General features: G+C 51.6%; 1 protein-coding gene across 1 annotated transcript; it reads right to left on the reverse strand.

The window, feature by feature from the left end:
• Nucleotides 1-2,559: 2,559 nt before the first annotated feature.
• LOC138376340 (putative protein FRMPD2-like) lies at nucleotides 2,560-19,350 on the reverse strand. Its single transcript, XM_069460588.1, has 6 exons — nucleotides 19,008-19,350; nucleotides 17,055-17,202; nucleotides 15,068-15,282; nucleotides 12,776-12,874; nucleotides 7,647-7,990; nucleotides 2,560-2,608 (listed from the first exon to the last, which is right to left on the reverse strand). The coding sequence occupies exons 1-6, from the start codon at nucleotides 19,113-19,115 to the stop codon at nucleotides 2,560-2,562; spliced, it is 963 nt and encodes a 320-aa protein (XP_069316689.1). The 5' UTR covers nucleotides 19,116-19,350.
• Between the last annotated feature and the right edge of the window lie 53 nt (nucleotides 19,351-19,403).

Genomic DNA, 19,403 nt, shown 5'->3' on the forward strand with positions numbered 1-19,403 from the left:
TCTGAGACCTCCCAGCTAGAGAGGGTCGGGGCCAGGCTTCCAACCTGAGCCTCTCCGACCGCAACGCCCCCCCTCACTGCTCCACGTTTTGCCCCGGGCTCAGAGGTGCTGGCCCCAGATCTCAGTGGGACATTTCATAAGCATTGACTTTTGTGGTCCCTGGTTGCTTTACAGTGGTCCCAAAAGATTGCTCAGCATTCTTCTTTCAACTCCCCAGCCCCGAGGAGCCCTCTCCAGGAAGACTGCCGTCCACGTGTGGGCTGTTCCTTGCTTGTTCCACGCTCCTGGGAATCCACAGTGTGCGCTCCCAACATCCTCGGTGCCTCACTCCCCACAATGGCTGTGCACGTTTTTCAAAGCCTCTGAATCGTCCACTCTGTTAACTTGTTGCTTCCTATTTCAGATAAGAAGCAGCCATTTTGTGCTACTTGAATTTCAAATATTCACTCTGCTTATCAGCTTGCCTGCCACTGTCCTCTGGGGATCCAGTTCAATCATTCCTGGTGACTGAACTTCCCCTTACACAGCCAGGAACATGGAGCTGGGACACAATGGGATGAAAGTGAACGAGCGTGTTTTAATCATACCTGACTCTTCACAAACCGACATCTTGGTACGTTTCAATGCACTGTGAAGATGTGTTTATGGGAAAGTTTCTTGCACATTTAGCAGTCTTTACATATATTGTAGGTACTTTAACAGAATGCTGGGCATTACCGACAAGTGGATAATTTAAGCTCCTCCCCATCTGACAGTTTCTGTTGTGCTTACTCCCCCAGCGCCATCCTCAGTGTGCTCTGACCCTGGCCTGGTGACCCAGGCCCAGCTCCTGGTGCATTAAAGCCTGGCTTTCCTAACACTGACCTATACCCAGTGGCTCAACAAGAAGGTTGTTACTGACACCCGTTACCTGACACCAGGACTCTTCTCTGAAATAGCTCCCGCCTAGAGGCAGGTGGGAGCAGAAAAGGCGGGAATCAGCGCTTGGCACGCAGCTCCCCAGAAGAGAGAGAACACGGAGAGTTGTGCGCCCTCCCCATGCAGGGGCTGCACAGACAGGCGCTCAATGTGTGGGCCGTGGAGTGGGGCACCAACCGGGGACTGAATTCTGACTTTCACTTACGTACTGGGTGACCTTGGGAAAGCCCCAGATGTGTCATGTGTGAGGAGGGTGGTGACAGTCCCTATCTTATGGGGTCATTGTCATGGAGCATGGACCACGGTGAGCACTCTGTGAAAATGGCCATGACAATGATGCATGATCCCCCAAGGGGATGCAGGGGGAACTCAGTGACACCCCTGGACTGTCATCCCAGCCAAAGTGGACTGAAAACACGGAGCCCTACCAGAAGAGCCCAGCCGCAGCCCAGCCAGACCGCGTGACACCCACCTGAGGGCGCTGTCCTCCTGGTCCTCCGGGTCCACGGGCTCCTCTAGATCCTCCCACTCTCTCTCGCTCTCGTAAGGCTCTTCCGGAGGCGAAGGCTCTGGGAGGGTGCCCCAAGAACAGAACTGTGGCAAGGGAATGGTCCAGGAATCTGCCTCCAAACACTCTCCACAGGGTAGCTGGCCTTCGGATGTGGAGCTGGCAGTGAGAGAAGGGGTTCCGGGTGGATGGTATGTGTCAAGTTCCTCATGGTCCCTGTCCGGTTCAGGACTAGAAGACAGAAACCCGTGTCTCCTCGATCAGAAATCCCTTGCCCGGCCTCACCCTTGCCTCCCAGGCTGCTCGCCATGACGCGCCGTGAGACCCGGCCAGCCTCCGAACGGCTCTTGCCAGCGACTGCTCTGAGCACCAGGAAGCAAACAGAGAATAAGGCCCAGCCCCTGTCCTCGAGGAGCCCCAGGTTCATGAGAAGAAAGATCAGTAAACAAATGCCACAGTCCAGGTAGTGCGTGCCATGGCAGAGCAGCGCAGAGCCCCGGGAGCAGGCGGGGAGACGACGGGCACTTGCCAGGTGCCACTGCAAGCAGCGCAGCGACCCGGCTCTGGGACTGACTCTTCACATGGGGAGCAGAGTCGGTCAGACCACACACACGTTTACTGACTTTGCTGGAACCTCAATTTTCTCATCTGAAAAAGTGGACGGTCAGGAAGCTTATAGGATTGCTGAGAAGCTTAAGCTGCATAATTCTGATACGGCCCTTCCACGGCCGGGTGCAGTGAGTCTGCAGCACATTGCGAGCTGCGCTTGCCGCTGTGACTGCGATGGCTGTTTCAACAGAGGAGCTGATGGAAAGGGCCGGGGAGGGGGTTGGGAGCGACTGAGCCCGCGACCTTCAAAGCACTTTGTGCAGAGATCAGGGCCTTTGCTGAGCGCTGAAAACATGCCTATTTAGAGAGGCAGCCAACTGGAATGACATTTACTCCCCACGGAAGGACACAGGAGGCGGACGAATGGCGAAGCTCGTTATCTGGCAATGCAGCCGCAGGCACAGCAGTCAAAGAACAAGCGTTCCGGGGCTGCCAGGATCGCCACACACGCCTCTTGATTAGAAAGAGCAGCCGGTGCAGGCGCCGGCATTTCGCACAGCGCTGCAGACATGCAGAGAAGGTGCTCAGAAAATATCTGGTGAAAGTCTGATTAGAGAAGATGAGAGGGAAAATCTAAGAGAAAAGCACAAAGATTTAGCTTTTTACCAAACACAGGGATCCTGGTTGATCAGCCTTGTCCCCCATCCCCCCACTCCCCCCACGCCTGCAAATCAAAGGGCTGGCTTTGTCAAGTTCCGCTGCCCTCCCTTCCCTTTCCCTTTCCCTTAACAATCAGCTCTGGTGCCTTCCTATAGCTACAAACCCCCAAGCCCCCAGAGAGCCCGGCCCCTCCCCGGTAGAGCCAGCCCAGAGCAGTGTCTGTCCCAAGCTGAGCTTCACTGTGACAGAGACATTATTTCTGCTCATGAGAGCTACAGGGCATGTAAGAGTGCCTTTCATATAAATAGATACACACTCGTGTATCTCTATCTAAAAAAGAAATTATTCTGTAAGAACTAAAAAGGAACACTCACTTTCAGAAAAAAATTTTTTTTAATTGCTGAGTATTTGGAGGGAAAATTGGTTTAAAAACTTGGCTGAATTGTGTAGGAACTGCATTTTCTTGTAAACATAGGAAGAAAACATTCACAGAAGTTTTATCAAAGAATGGGCAATCCAGCCCGTTGCGCAGGCTCAGGCCGGCACCCCTCAAGCAGCAGCCCCTTCCCCCGCCCTGAGCGCACTGAGCCCTGCTAAGGAGGCTCGGTGGCAACAACGTGTGACTATCAGCCACCCATCGCAGCCACGTGACTGTCCACGCCTCACCTCTCACCACGGCTCCCTCCGCCCCTCCTAACATGCTCCCTGCTCTCTGGTTTCCATCAGGGGCTCCAGCTACTGGCTCTGCCCAGAGACCTGGGACGCCGCCAGCCTGAGGGGCAAGAGGCAAGGCAGACTGTCCTGAGGTGGTTTGGTGGTCCCAATGGTGAAATCCCGGCCACCACCCCACTGTAAGTCAGGGAGACAACTGACTTTCCTTCTGCCCTTGCCCACGTGCCACCGGGCTGCCCTTGGAAATCCCACCTGGAGCCTGACTGTGGGCACAGGGAAAACATGAACAGGCACAAGGAAGCCGTGTTTATCCCACGGCAGAGCCCATTTCGTGGAAGGGGCAAGACTGGAGATTTGGGAAATTTGATGAAGACAGTGACATTCCTTTAGAGCAAGTCCTGATGTTTTGGCAGGTGGATTGCCAGGTAAAGAGTCAGAGTCCCTCACCCTGGGCCCAAGGCCAGCTCAGGGCATCTGGAGCTAATGCAGAGGACTGTCGTCAAGACCCTGAAGGGATCAGGGTGCTCGGAGCTCTCTGCTCAGCCCTTGGGTACATGCAATGACCTCAGCTTCCCCTTGTCCTGGTTCCCTGCCTACCAAGCTCTGTGACAGAAGGAGCCTTTTATAAACAGATGGTACCTAGAGAAGAATCCAGAGACCCCACATGGGCCCCTGCCCAGCCACCTCCCCAACACAAGCCAGCAGGGCCCCAGAATGAGGGTCCCCACCAAGTCATGCAACCCTTCAGCAGCCACTTTTCAGAAGAGGAATCCCAGTTCAGCTCGAAGGTCAGTGGAAGCCTTCTGAATGTGCTGCTGGCTACTGGATATTTACTGAGAAAAGACACCGTGCCCAACTTCCCTGGACAGCTGTCCTTTAAAGATGTGGACCAGCAAAATCATCTCCACCTTTCAGGAAGACAAGTCAAATTAACAGACAGAATTTCAGGCTTAAAATATGAAGGTGGCCGGGTGCGGTGGCTCACACCTGTAATCCTAGCACTCTGGGAGGCTGAGGTGGGAGGATAGCTCAGAGATCAGCTGTTTGAGACCAGCCTGAGCAAGAGCGAGACCCCATCTCTACTAAAAATAGAAAGAAATTAGCCGGACAACCAAAAATATATAGAAAAAATTAGCCGGGCATGGTGGCGCATGCCTGTAGTCCCAGCTACTCAGGAGGCTGAGGCAGGAGGATCACTTGAGCACAAGAGTTTGAGGTTGCTGTGAGCTAGGCTGATGCCACGGCACTCTAGCCCGTGCAACAAAGTGAGACTCTGTCTCAAAAAAAAAAGTATATGAAACTGTTGTCGGACACTGGACAACAAAGAGATTAGGATTGTGACCCCTGAAAAAAGAAAAACAAATTAGGTAAGCCCTATCTCTGCCCTGCCATCTGGCTGGGGGTTCTTTCCAAAACACTGTGTAGCATGGGCCACACCAAACACTAAAGCACAATAAAAGAAAAGAATGGGGAAGAAAAAGTAAAATCTAATCTTCTCCAGGAACACTCTGGGTTGGTTAAGGTGCTGACAGCCACCTGGCCGTAGGAAGCAGCCACCTGGCAGATGGTAAGTTGTGGCAATTTGCTGGGAATTTCAGTTGATAGGACTTGTTCTTTTTCTGAAAACAACTCCGAAACAGGAAAGGAAATGGACTTGTGTTGAGTTCCTACTGTGTGTTGGGCTCCGCAACAGCTCCCCCCATGTGTTATTTCTTTGGACCTGCACAGTACCCTGTGGAATTGTCATAGTCCTCGTTTATGTTTGGAAGCTTCAAGCTCAGGGAAGTCAACACTCCAGGCTACTAGTGAGCTGCCAGGCTGAAACCACGCTATGTGATGGAGACGTCTGTGCTCCTTTTCTTCTAGACCGCAGAAGAGTTTGACTCACAAATGCCAGAAACGAAGAGGCGGTTGGCCAGGGCAGCCACCTCTGAACTGAGCTACAGACGTTTCTAAGTGGGTCCGCAAAGAGCCATAATCCCACTTTGGAATCTTAATTCTGACGCCAAGCCGGTGCTGGGGGAAGCGACCATGCTCCATGCTCTTCCCTGCAGGGGGCAGTCACCAGCCGCGTGGGCAGTACGTGCAAGCTCACCTGCTGGAGGAGAGGCTGGCATGGTTTGAGTCTGTCTTTCAGAGAGGAGGAAAGGTTCCTCAGTGGGAAAGAGAAAATAAGGTAAAAATAAAGCCAGGAACTGTGAGCCGGCAGAACACTGTCATTACCAGAACCGACACACGGAGGCAAGTGCGTGGGGGAGGTGTTGGTCACTGCAGGATCCAGTGCTGAGGACGGCAAGGCTGCCGCCCATGACCGCATGGACTGCAGGGGGCTGCGCAAGCAGCAGGGGCAATTACAACAGGCTGAGGATTCGAGCCTCCACTGGAATGTTCTGGATGAGCCCTCAGGGCTCTTGTGTGACTCAAGGAAGGGGCAGCCCCCTCCAAGAATGGCAGATTTTGGACATCTGGTATACCCTTGCAAGTAGGAACACTAAGCCAAACTTAGTTCAGTTCAGAAAAACAGAATGTGATGTTTCTTGCAAAAAAAAAAGTGAAGGACAAAAAGATAGGAGGAAATAGGTGTCAGGACTTGCAAGCGGAAGACATAAGAGGTAGCTTTCTCCTCAGTATAAGGACGCACTTTCTGATCAGCAACTAGCTGATGACAAAATGGGTCACCTCGAGAGGGAGCAGGTTCTGCATTTCTGGAGATATTTGAGCAAAAGCTAGGACCCTTTCTTCACGGATGTTACGCAGCAGATTCCAGCGTGGAGGATAAAGTTAGAGTAGACCATGTTTATACTGAACAACCTGATATTCTGTGAGTCAATGAATGAAGCAGTGACTGCCATGCTAATAATTAATTTAAAATACCATTTTTAATGACTATTGACTATATTAGATTGAAGGCACATGGCAAGTCAAATTCCTGGCTTGTACCTAAACCCAGAGCCAATTTATAATTCAGCTCTTAGGGTCTCTATTCATTATTCCAAACTACCTGGTAGTAAAACCTTTAAAAACCCAAACAAATGTCCCGTGCCTACAAGGAAGTACAGTTCTTTTTGTATGTCCTGTAAGATCATGCTAATGGTTGTCCTTGGATAAATATCTGTAGGTTACTTCCTTTATCATTTTATCAAGTGTATCAATTACTGCCTAGACTGCAACTGTGAGGAACTGTAAGTACACCTGTGTTTGCACGCTATCAGCCAATGACAATGAGTATCACTGATGACTGTGCTTGCCCACCCTGTTCTACTTTGCAAACTATAATAGTTTTGTTTGGCTGGTACAGTTTTCTTTAAAAAATTGTATCTGGGTGCTTTTAGGGAACATTTGCCTGGCTCCTATTTGTCAAAGCTCTCATCGGGCCTAACTGTTCTACGCCCCTGCTTCATACTTCACAGGGATTATTGTCTCTATGGATCTGCCCTGGTCAGTCTTCTAGAATGACCGCCCAGTAAGAGCCATTTAACCTCAGCGGCTTTATATAGTGTCAAACACAAACCATTGTGTGCCTGCCTTGTGCCCAGGCATCGGGCTGGCAAATGCCTAGAAGCAGCACCTCACTCTGCATTTGTGCCCCTCCTTTCTGCCCCTAAAGGGTTTCCAAGCACCTTGAGTATGTGTAATAAGTCCTTGTCCAACTGAATCAAAGAGTGTATTTTCCGTCAGAACAGGACTGAGAACTAGAAATACTTACAGGTGGATGCGCACAAAAATGTAGACTAAATTAAAAATGGCTATTAAAATGAATGTTTCAGTCTGGTTTTAAAGATATAGATGTGTGGGCTTTTTTTATTTAAAACAAAAAAAAAAAAGGTGGTGTAGCCAGGCATGGCGGTGTATACCTGTAGTTCCAGCTACTTGGAAGGCTGAGGCAGGAATATTGCTTGAGCCCAGGAGTTCTAGTCTAACCTGGACAATATAGCAAGACCCCATCTCTTAAAAAATAAAATCTGATATCAACAATAAAGCATTATATTAGCAATAGAAATGAGGATGCATACAAGAACTTCTTTCCTACTACAATGCTTTAAGAGGCCATGAAGGAGGTATGACAAATGTTTGCGTGCTGGGAGAAACCCCAAGGCCTGCCATCTGTAGACTCCAAGACATACCGGGGACAGTCATGGTCTTGGTAGGGTTTGCTTCTCCAAAAGCTCAGAAGTTGTGGTTACAGCAGCCCCAGACATTATGCTTCTCTTGTGTCCGCCTCCCCTCCAAATGCCTAGAACCGGGCTGGGCACAATAGCATCTGAGCAGATTTCTTGATTGCTTGAGTGTCATTTCTAGCAATGAAATGCATACAATTTATAAACGTGGTGATTCTTACCTGCCAAGTCTCCTGATATCACAAACTGAATAGCAGTTTTGCCTGACATCCTTTTCCAAAGAGGTCGCCAATGCTGATGCGTCCCTTTGCTGGTGAAGGTTGCATAAGTGAGGGTGGGAATCCGGAGGACGCATCAGGGAACTGGCCCAAGGTCTCGCTCTGTCCTGGCCCCATTGCACCTCCCTGATGACCTTTTGGGAAGACTCCGGCCTGAGACCCAGGCCTTCCCCTGCGTCTGGGGAGGCACTGTCCCTCCAGCTGTCCTCTTGATCCAGGCTGGGGCTCCGCTCCGAGTCGGTGCCTGTTGCCCTGGTGAATGCTTTGTCAGCTGAGAGTATGGGTGTCTATGAAAAGAAATGCTAATTATTACTGGCTCCATGGTACACACTGAGCAAAATCTAAAAGTTGCTTCTTTAAAAACTGAAAAGCTTTTTTTCCCATGCTATGGTAGACCAGAGCGGTGACAAGATGGGCTTTGGGGTCCGCCTACCTCCGTTAGGATCCCAGCTCCTCCACGCGCGCCCACTGGGCCCGGGGCAACACACTAGAGCACATTAGCTTGGGGACAGAAGCTCTCAATAGATGTGAGTGTTATTTATTTTTTAATGAAAAATACTTGCAAAACTTAGGCAAACATGAAAATGGAAGACAAATGTGAAAAACAATGACTCTTATCCTACTTTCCAATAAGAGATTTTTTTTTTAAGTTTCTTTGTCTTCATCTGCCACGACTTGCCTGCACCCCACCCCCCCCACCCCCCCACCCCGATGCCCTTTTGTGGGTCTCCTCCCGCTTCTCCCATCAGGCTCAATTGGCCTGAGCTGCTCACGTCCCCGTCGGCCTTGCAGGCTCTGACTTCGATGGCCCACTATGACCTGCTGCCACTGCTCAACCCTCTAGAAAAATGGTCGAGTTTCAGTAGAAAACCATTCATCACCTACAGCACAACCTTCTGGCTTATCTGATTCCAGCCGTATTCATTGTCCTTGAGCTATTTTGCAACCCTATAAATAAACATGTCCTTTGAAATCTCTTTTGAACTCATTTTAACATCTGCCTGGTTCCCTCATTGAATGAGTTAAATGAAATCTTTAACATGTGTTCATTTTTATATCTGTACACGAGTCATGATTTTGCCTTTTCCTGAAAATTGTCTTTTAGCACTTGCATCCTGTGACCTCCACGCCTGACGTGATGGAGCACAGGGGTGGCTCCCTCTGCGCCCTCCCCTACCGCAGAAGAACCTTTACCTTTGACCCCAGCCTAGCGCTCTCCTCGCCTTTTGGATTGCACATCCCCTGCCATGAGAGGAGCACACCCCCAAATGTGCACATATATGCAATTATAAATCATAAACACTACTGATAGACTATGGACATTATAAAGGGTATACCAAAAATCAAAACCTGAAATGCATGAGATAAAAAAATAAAGGAAAAGGGCATAGTTTATCATATTTTCACACTCCTTGGGGAGACCTCCAAAATCTCATTTTTAACGCTTGCTCTCCTTCCAGCTCTTCACCCGCCGACTCGCTCCCCCGCCATCCTGCCCCTCTCCGAGGCTTCCCGTCCGAGCACCGCTGCTCTCCCGTTCTCACCACTTGCCCACCACGCACGCCCTCACGTTCCTGTCACTCTGCCGAGTTCCCTGGGTCTTCCCCACGGGTGCTCCCAAACAAACCATAAGACCCTGAGCTCCCGCCCCCTGCTTCCTCTCTGCCTCTGTCATACGGTCCTTGCAGATACTGCATTTTAATTTTAGTTCTTACTGAAACCATGAGTGGACCTCACACCTGCTTCTGAAGCTCTGACTAGATTAACCTCAAATGGATGGCTGCGGATGTCACATGGGCATGCAAGACTTCCAGATCAGCTTTCTCTATGTCTTTAGTAAATTCAGTCTTCTACCTCCATGCTCTCCAAATTATTTCTCATCTTCTCTCCCCTCGAGTCTCCAACAACTCCCCACCCCTGAGCCTTGCCTGTTATTTCATAGTGAGAATGGACACGTTCAGATGAAACCCTCCATCTTCCCACAGCAAATCCCACCGACCAGCCGCAGCCCTGCCCCTCCATCACCCTTACCTACCCGCCACCCACTTCCCTGCTCTAGTTCATGGCAGACTCTCAGATGAGTGTCTCTTCTTAGTTTGCACCTCTCCCTCCTTCTCGTACCCACCCCAACCAGCCTTCTGTCCTCACCACCCAACTGGAAGAGCTCTAAGCAGGGTCTCCAGTGACCTATATCTTTCTAAAGCCAAAGGACAATTCCCTGTCCTCGTCTCACTCTCTCTTAGCAATGTTCAACGAAACGGCCCCGCCTCCTTCTTGAGGGCATCCTTACTCGTTTGTTTACATGAAGTTGACTGTGAACGCCAGCCTTGCCTGGTTTTCCCACCACCTCCCAGGCCTGCTCTTCTCACCCACTCCCCTCTCTCTGTGCCAGGCCTCTCAGTGTTGGAGTGTCCCACGTTGACTTCTCAGCCCTCTTCTTCACTTTATCTGTACTCTCTCAACCACTTTTTCTGGCCCTGACTTCATACCTATTCTCCACAAACAACTGCCTAATAGACGCCTTCATTGGATATCCTATAAACATCGCAGTTTTGCACAATCTCAAGTACTATTGCTTCCCCTCCATGCACCCCAAACTGCCTCCCTGCCTGTGAGCAGTCCCTCTCTTGCTAGGTGGTACACCATTCATCCAAGGTTTGCTCACGCCAAACCTGGTTGCTCTCTTTCCTCATTCCCATAGCTAATCCAAAAACAATCTCATGGACTCCACCTCCCAGACAGCCCAAATCTGACTCCTTAACAACAGTTCTGCAGCAGCCTGAGTCCAAGCCACAACAGTAACTCACCCGAATGACTGCTGGCACCTCGTGCGGTCCTCTCCATCAGCAACCCGAGCCATGCGGGCACCTCCCTGCTTAACCCTCCACCACGACCCCCAGCCCAGAGCCTTCCCTTTGCAGCCAGGATGGGAGCGGCAGAGCTACGGCCTCCAAGGCCCTATGCAATTGGCCCCTGCCTACCCTACAGCTGCTCCCCGCATCCACTCTCCCCTTCAGCAACAGCAGTCCAGGCACACCTGTTGCTTTTGTCCCTCAAACCCCCATGTTATTCTTGTCCCAGAGCCTTTGCAGTCGCTGTTCCTTCTGCCTGGAATAGCCTTACTCCAGGTGTTTCTCTGGCTGCCCTCTTCTCATAACTGCCCATTCTAGCTATGAGCTAAATACTCACTCCCGGGAGCTACTGCCCCTTGGTCTTCGATCTGACCACCAGAGCCACAGAAACAAATCAAAATCTCTCTTCCACGTGGGCCGTCAGGTGGACGGAGGGAAAGTGGGCCCCCCACTCCTCACCCCAAACCCTTCCCACTAGGCTCCTCTGGGCTCTCCTGGATGGAGCTCCTCTCCAAGACAGGAGGACTTTTCCCTGGTATCTCCTAGACATCTCCACAAAAACACAGGGCCCAAGCCCCTTGGCCTGATCTTCGTGTGCATGACATGTGGCCCTGTGTCACCTGTTCTGTCACTTAACACCATTGCCATCGTCTACCTTCTTTTCCAAACCAGCAACTTTCGGGCACCTTTCCCATAGCTCATCTCTCACCAGAGTCTGTATCAAATGACCTCTTGGAGTCCAAGCATCAAGAGGATCTGGGTCACCAAGTCCCTTGTGCTGTCCCAAGTGACTGTCACCCTCAGTCATGATAAGTGCTCATTTTTATCCACATCTTACAGATAAGGAGTCTCGCGGCCTAGAGAAGTTAGGCAACTGCCAAGGCCTGTGCAGCAGAGCAGGCACAGGTGGCCCAGGTGCCCGCCCAGATGCCCCTCCAGGACTGAGGCCCTCCTGCCACTGTCGGGAGGGACAGCTGCTGATGGCTCCCCGCCAGCCCCTCCCCAGGAGCTGCACTCAGCCAAAGTCAGGTCCCCTCCCTTGGGGGAGCCCGCACCCCAGCACTGGTTGACGCGGGGGTCAAAGGCACAGGCTCTCCTGCCTCGCTTCAGGCCAGCTCTGAGGGGCCATCCCAGCGCCAGAGCTCCCTGTGGGCTCAGGGAGGCCCCGGCTGCAGCTTCAGGCTGACCGCACCTTCTGCCCCGCCCAGCTCCCCTCACTCTCACAGGCCATGTTCTCTAAAGCCAGCCCCATAAACCTCCTGCGCTCAGATCTCTGCCGCAGAGTCTATTTCCTGGGGCTTTGCAGAGGCCATGGTGATAGGTAATTTGATGTGTCAACTTGGCTAGGCGATAGCACCCAGATATTTGGTCAAACATCAATCTAGATGTCACCATGAAAGTATTTTTTAGATGTGGTGAACATTTAAATCAGTAGACTCCGAGTAGAGTTTATTACCCTTCATGATGTGGTGGTCCTCACCCAGTCAAAGACTTTAGGAGTCAAGACTGGGCTCCCCCAAGGGACGAGGGAGTTCTGCCTCCAGACTGTCTTTGGGCTCAAGCTTCAGCATCAATTCTTCCCTGGGTCTCCAGCCTGCTGGCCTGCCCTGTAGAATTTGGACCGGCCAGCCCTTGTAATCACATGAGCCAGTTCCTTAAAATAAATCTCACTCTCTCTCTACACACACACACACACACACACACACACAAACACACTCTCACTCCTACTGGTTCCATTTCTTTGGAGAACCTAACTAATACAGGCATCAAGGTAAAACTCCCAAATGTTCTGTTTCCAACGCCTCTTTTCTCTGCAATAGACCACAAATGCCTGCTTATGTTTTAGGAGAGTGGATATATATTCTGTTCTCCACTTCATTTCTCAGAATGGAAATTCTTTTTGGAAATTCCCTTGGTCTACTCTCCTGGCTCCCGGCTCTCCCTCTCTTATACCTGGGCTACCAGAGAGCCTGGCCTTGAAGTTTCACAGCCAAAGTCTCAACATAGGAACACTTACAGGAAGACCCAGATGTTGGTGAGGCAGAAGCAGGGAGAAGAAGGAGGCTCACTGAGCTTTGGGGGTCAGCTCTTTCCTGCCCTGTGAGCGGAGGTGGCACCGCACCCTGCCTACGAGCAGTGCTGGGCTTCTCAGGACCCAAAAGACGGGAAGGGGGTGCCGGCGGGAGCCGGGTGAAGAGAGCAGCAGACGCTGTATCTTACCTGCCGGCCCTGCTCCATGTCGGGCAGCGCACCTGGAGGGGGTCGGCAAAGGAGGAGTGTGACTTCCTGCGGGGCCCCGCGCAGTAAATGGAGCACCTCCTACGAGAAGCCAAGATCTGCGGTTAGATCTGGGCTGACATCACCAGGGTCTCCTCCTCCGTGCTCCCCACCATCTCCCAGGTGCTGGCTCCTCTCCCTCCACCCTGATCCATTTCTCAGCTCCAGAGAACTTTCGGGAACAACACTGTGGACCTGACTTCCAAAAATCCAGGAAGCCAAGGCTGGTGGCCTGTGGCTCCCACAAAGGCGATGCACAGATACTGGGCTGGAAACGGCCAGGATCTGCCCAGGGCCTTTTCAGGGCAGTATCTGCCAACACCAATGCCTTTTCTTCAGAGAGAGAAAGACTGACTCAAACAAATGGCTGGTCTCATCTCAATCTCCCTTCCCTCCCACCCTCCCCCATCTCAGAGGCCATCATTCATGTAGCCCCACCACCCCAATCACTAAAACCTGGCACGTGGCTCTGAGCGTCCTGCTGTGGCTTGGCTTGGGCTCTGGGAACCTCTCACCTGTGACATTGCAGTGACCTCCCCTGTGCTCCCTGCCTCCTCCAGCGTCACCCACCTGCCTTCCCCCACACCACCCAGGGTGGTCTTTCCAAAACGCAGATATGACCAAGCCCTGCTCCTGCTGCACCCTCCTCACTCCTGCCGACTCACGCTGTCCTCAGCATGAGCTCCGAGGCACAGCACACAGGGTCTGTTCTTGCCTGCTGCTGCCTCTGGCCCCAGCTCACTCTACGCCACCTGCTCCCACACCCTAAGCTCCCGTCATGCTGAACCTCTTGCTCCAAGCCACGCTGTGGATGCCCAGGACACAAAGTTGCCTCGACAGCTCCTACTTCCCATCTAGACCAGGGTGTCTCAACCTCTCGGCACCACTGACATCTCAAGCTGGAGAATCCTTTGTTGGGACACCTGTCCTGTGCATGGTAGGATCTTTAGCAGCATCTCTGGTCTCTACCCACCAGATGCCTGTGGCACCCATCAGTTATCTCTGGGCTTGGTCAAATGTCCCCTGAAAGGAAAAGTCATCCCTGCTTGAGAAGCGCTGATCCAGACGCCCCTCAGTCCCTGCCCCAGCCGCCCAGGACTTCTGAGGGATGTGCTTCCTCCCTGGCTCCCTGGTGTAAGCACTGCAGCCCGGCTCTCCTCTCCCGGGACACTGCTGCTTCCTGTCCGTGAGCTCTGAGCCCGTGTGGGCCGTCTGCCTCTGTGTTCAGGCCCTCGCAGGGGTGCTGGCCCGGCAGCAATTCCCAGAGAAGTTCCTGGATCAGCATATGGGTGGACGAAGGCGCAGCCTCCCCACCCAAACATCCACTGTTCTGAAGGCTCCCTCCCCGGCCAGCCCGGAGCTGCTCTCCCTCTTGTCATCCTGCTCTGTGCTCTTGGAGCCACCCCCACATGGGCTGCACCAGGCTTCTTGCTGGGCCCAGCCAGGAGGAGCATGGCAGGGACCAGAGACAGGGAGGGGAAGAGGTCAGTGTTGTGTCCTGGCTTCCTCCCCCAGGTTGTCACAGGATGGCTGCGTCCCCCCGCTGCGGTCCCAGCTCCTGCCAGCAAGTCCCCTCCACCTGGCTCTGTCTGTTTCTGGGGTTGGGTAATTGCTTTTTCCATTCCCTTTGGGTTTGGGGGGTGGGTAACTGTTCCCCACTGTTCCCAGCCCTGGGCCAGTACATGCCCCCCAGCGTCCCAACAACCTGCCTACACCTGTATTAAAAGCTCCTCAAATGACTCAATTTTCTGACTAATATGTATAGTACCTCCTCTCATTGAGATTTTGTGCTACAAGCATTGAGAAGAGTTCACTTTCTACTCTCTCCCTTTCTTTTTTTTTTTTTTAATTTACGTTTTTTTTTTATCACAGGCAGAACAATCAGCGTCAAAAGTTGTAAATTCAGTAGAGAAATGGGAAGGGGAGCAGAAACGGACGACTCAAGCCCCTTCAGCCCCCGCACCCACATCCTGGTTGTGTTTTAAGAGTCATCAGCACAAAAGCCAGAGTTTTATCTTCGGCATCACCGATGACCCTAATGAGAAGCAAGGCTCACTCAAGGGCAGGTATTTAAGAAAAGAGGTGGGAAATTAAATACAGAACGTTCTGCCAGTTTCTCTCTGTGTGATCCAAGTGCAGGCCCCAGGTGTGATTCTCAGAGCCCAGAGCGTGCCCTGCAGTGGGCAGGCCCGCACGAGCAAGGCCAGGGCCAGCCGGCACTCTCGGCCTCAGCACCTGGAAGATGAGGCCTTCTGTGGGCCTTCCGTTTACAGCCAGGATGATGTCACCAGCTGCGATGGCCCCGTTCTCCTCAGCTGGCTGCCCCGGAAAGAGCCTCTTAATCCTCACGAGATCACTCCTGAGATGGCTGCCGCTCTCCTTCTCCATCTGCACGAAATTGAACCCCAAACCGTTGGCATTCTTCTTCAGTTTGACTTCGAACTTAGGACCTGTATTGTGGGATGTTGATAAAATTAAACCCTTCAGCAGAGTACAAGTGAAATTGAGCAGCCTCAAAATGCAAATTGTCAAGCAGATGAATTATTTCTGTTTTACAGAAAAACATTTCGTTTGCTAATTTTATGACAGAGTCTATTATCCACGTTACAGATCAATGCTGTCCAATAAAATGTAACGTGAGCTGCAAATACAAACCAAAAATGTCACTTCAAAGTTTTCAAATAGCTACATTAAAATAAAAGCAAAAGACAAAAAACAAGCAAACAAAAAATAAATACAAAAAATTTTAAAAACAATTTAAGCAGTAAAAGAAAACAGGTTAAATAAACTTTAATTGTACATCTCATTTATCCCCCGTATATCTAAAATATTACTATTTCAACATGTAATCGATACAAAAAATTATTAATGAGCTATTTTACATTCTTCTTACAAACTAAGTCTTCAAAATCCAGTATATATTTTGTCCACTTTGTCCACTTTTCAAGTCCTCAATAGTCACGTGTGGCAAGTGGCTACCATAGTGGACAGCACAATTATAGACAACCGGCTACATTTATATGTAATGATACGGTTGATAGACACACACATGCCCTTGGCATTTAGTAAAGCTTGTATTACATACACTCCTATTACTGCTTTAGAACTCTAGCCATTTTGCAGTGTGCTCGAAACTAAATTTTGCATAATTAGACCACGGAGACAATTGTGGCCAACTCTATGGATAACGTTTTGGCTGCTGTTTTGTTTAGCCATGTGGACTGACCATAAGACAAAACAGTTGCCTCTGGGCATCAAAGATGGACACAGCTGGGCCCCAGGTAGTCTGGTGTCCAAAGAGGCCTCTGGGCATCCCCTCTGTCTGCCCCCCAGAGCCCAGCTGGCCACCAGAGCAGAAAGACACAGAGCACTGACGCGTGAACTGACCAGGGCAAGAATGGAGGTGTGTGAAGCAGGTGTGGTGCGTGACCAACTCCACCATGGCCGGACGGCCTCCTCGGCTCACTCTGGAGTCAGTTTCCCAAAGGCCCGCCATGGAGTGTGCAGAGGGGTAAGGACAGAGGAGAGAGGCCTGGTTTAAGCACCAGTGTCCCCTCCGCCCCACCCCGTCGCTCAGCCCTTACACTCAAGCTGCCTTGCACCTTCTGCTGCAGAACCAGAAAATCTCCATGAAGGGACTAAAAAATGGCTAAACTCCAAATCACGACGTACTAAGGAAATAAACGTTTTCCTAGCAGGAAACAAAATCACAAGGGAAGTGCAGAGGCGCAACCCATCAGAAGACATGCAATTATGCCCCTTTAAACTGACAGTGGGCTTGCTTTTTAAAACGATGCTAATAACAAGGCTAGACTGCTGAACACCTTCCTCTTCCAACCTGCCCAATCATTCCTCAGATAACTTCGTTACGAATGCCTTGGCTGGAGCCAAATGTGTCTGAAAATGCATGACCCTTTCACCCCAATTTCATCCTAAATACCTATACACAAACAATAACGTCCCAGTAGTTGATCCGAAGACTGAGGAAGGCGTGGAGGCAGAACTATGCCTGACAGTCATTTTGGGACAATGCATTTGTTCTCCAGAAACACGTTCCATTAGACTGGCCTCTGCCACATTAGAAAGCCGCTCACATCGTGATCGCCACTGCTTGCTTTCTTCTGAGAACCCAGAGCAGCCTTCCTGCTTTCCCTTTTGACTTGACAATTCAAAAGCAGCACGCGATAACATGACAATAGTAGCACTGAATTCTCTCTCTTACCATCTGTCACCGAGACACAGCTCGAGGGCCTGCCAGGCAGGGCTGTTACCAAGGAAACAGCCGCGTGTTCATCTCCCATCCTGTCATTAGCAGAAGGACACTGCTGTGTGGTCCTGGGGCCTCTTCTCTCTAAGACCAGTCTTGCGACCTAGAAGGACGAGGTAGACAAACTCGATCCACACTTCATATGGCGACCAGAAGGCACCCCCTTGACTCTGCAAATGCTTCTTAATTTTCCGACGCTTCCAGTCTGCTGCTTCATTCGAGTCTCCCATCTAGCCTTTTATCAGGATCCAGACCCTTATCTCCAGCTGCTATTGGACAAGTGCACCTGGAAGTAACACATGTCCCTCCTTTTCAGTACACTCAGTGCCAAACTCATCTTCCTCCCCTCGGTCTCCCTCACTTCCCCTTCCTCATTCTACCCAAACATTCCTCTGCTTGCATTTGCTCCCTCAGACAGGGAACCATGGTCCCATTAACCTTCTAGGGGCCACGTTTGGAGTGGCTCAGCTCTCCCCCGTCTGGTTTCTAAGGCTTTTGGGTTCCCCATCAAAAACAGCTCCCCAGTGCTCCTCCTCCATCCCCTTTCCCACTCCAACGTCCCGCCGGGCTGCGGCACGCTCCAGCCAGCGTGGCTTGCTGGACCCTGGCTGTGCCTACTGTGGTCCACCCTCATGATGGCTGCCAGTGAATTGGTCTAAACACAAACTGAGCATGCAGCACTGCTGATCAAAAGTCTCCAACATTTCCCATCACCTAAAACCCAAACCCCTAGCATGGCATCCCAGGCCTGTGCCAAACTGCCTTCCCCCTTTCTTTCTAGTTTGATGTCCCATGCTTCTTCCCACAACACTGGATACCACTGCCACCCAAAGTGTGGGGCAAGAACCAGAGGCTGGATATGACACGGAAGCTCTTTAGAAATGCCAAGCTTCCGTTAAGGGGCTTGGCCCTGTCTCCATCCTCCTGCTGCAGCTGTCACTCAGCACTTGGCCCAGGATCCCTGAGTGACAATTCCTACCTTCTATCACCGCCAGGAGGCCAGCCAAGTATCCTCTCTGGCCATGTTCATTAGCAAGGTCTAAAGAACAGAGGGTGCTAATAAATTATGACTCTGTTCTCAAGATATGTCAACCAAGGTCACCGATATGAGTAAATTTCACCAGAAACCAGAAGACTGCTTTGGGAAAGGAGGCAAAAAGTGGCCAGAACACTTCCCAGCAGTCTGCTGGACGGGCCTCAGGAATCCTTCCTGTCTCTGCTGCTTCCTCAGTTACCAGGAAAGCGTGATGCCAACTCTGGGCACTAGAGCAACGAGAGGCTCCCACGCTCGGGCAGAGCACTGAGCACAGCGTGGTAACGTCAAAACACTGCCGGGCACTGCAGGGAATACAGACCACATAACAGATGAATGGCTCCACTCTTGGCAGCCTGGATTCCTACCTCGATTGTGATGAAAAGAACCCCAGGATGGTGGCCCGGGCCCTGGTGGGTACGAACACAGGGTGATGCGAAGTGGCATGAACTGGGGGTGGGGTGGGTTCACCACGTGCAGAGGTAGGGAGGCGAGAAGGCCTGGGAGCAGACGGATGCCCTGGTCAGGGGGCTCCAGCAGCCAGAGCCAGGCTGGGGCCGCGCTTCCCTCCACCCGCTCTGCTCTGCTGTCTGACTCCAGAACCCAGGCAAGCCCCAAGTGAGTTTTTCAAGGCAATTTTTAGGAGGTGAATTTTTCTGCCGGGAAACATCTGTCTGCCACCTCCCGGGTTTCACATCGCCATGGAAAAAGTGGTGGTAAGAGGACGAAGTGAAAGAGAAAAAAAAACAGATGAAGACAAAAGTCTTGTTTTGTTTCCTGCCTGCCTTCCCCCTACCCAGAGGCAACTGCAGCTTCTGATGGTGCCCAGGAAAGCTCCAGAAGGAAGGTCGGCTCCCCAGCAAGGGCGCACTCACCTGCCCAGGGCCCTTGAGGCACTGCACAGCCTGCTTGTGAGTGAGGCCGCACAAACTCACTCCATCCACCTGCAGGAGCCGGTCACCTGGGAAAGGGACAGGTGTCATGTCCCCAGCGCCTGGGGCTGCAGGAAGGACCCTTTCTGGAGGCCCCTGCCTGGTGCCCACCCAATGCAGCCTCAAGGAGCAGGGCAGGCAGCAAAGGGGCCAGGTGTGCCCGTGGAGTCAGCAGGAATCCCGCCTCTCGGAACACCCTCGCGCCCTTACCCCCCCCCCCCCCCCCCCCCCCCCGGCGTGAAACAGATCAATGACATAAAAGCCTTTCTATTATTGGCTCACAGAAAGGTTGAGCCAGCTCTATTCAACCTTATCCTATCTCCTGTTTTCCTGTGAAAC

Source organism: Eulemur rufifrons, chromosome 28, assembly GCF_041146395.1.
Source record: "Eulemur rufifrons isolate Redbay chromosome 28, OSU_ERuf_1, whole genome shotgun sequence".
NCBI lineage: Eukaryota > Metazoa > Chordata > Mammalia > Primates > Lemuridae > Eulemur > Eulemur rufifrons.

Excerpts from the sequence above, each read along its gene's own strand:
- LOC138376340 (XM_069460588.1), bottom strand. The coding sequence starts at position 19,115 with ATGACACCTGTCCCTTTCCCAGGTGACCGGCTCCTGCAGGTGGATGGA. Across the intron at positions 17,203-19,007 it reads GCCTCAAGGGCCCTGGGCAG|GTCGCAAGACTGGTCTTAGA; the intron begins GTGAGTGCGCCC and ends TCGTCCTTCTAG. Across the intron at positions 2,609-7,646 it reads GATATCAGGAGACTTGGCAG|ATTTTCCCTCTCATCTTCTC; the intron begins GTAAGAATCACC and ends CTTTTCTCTTAG.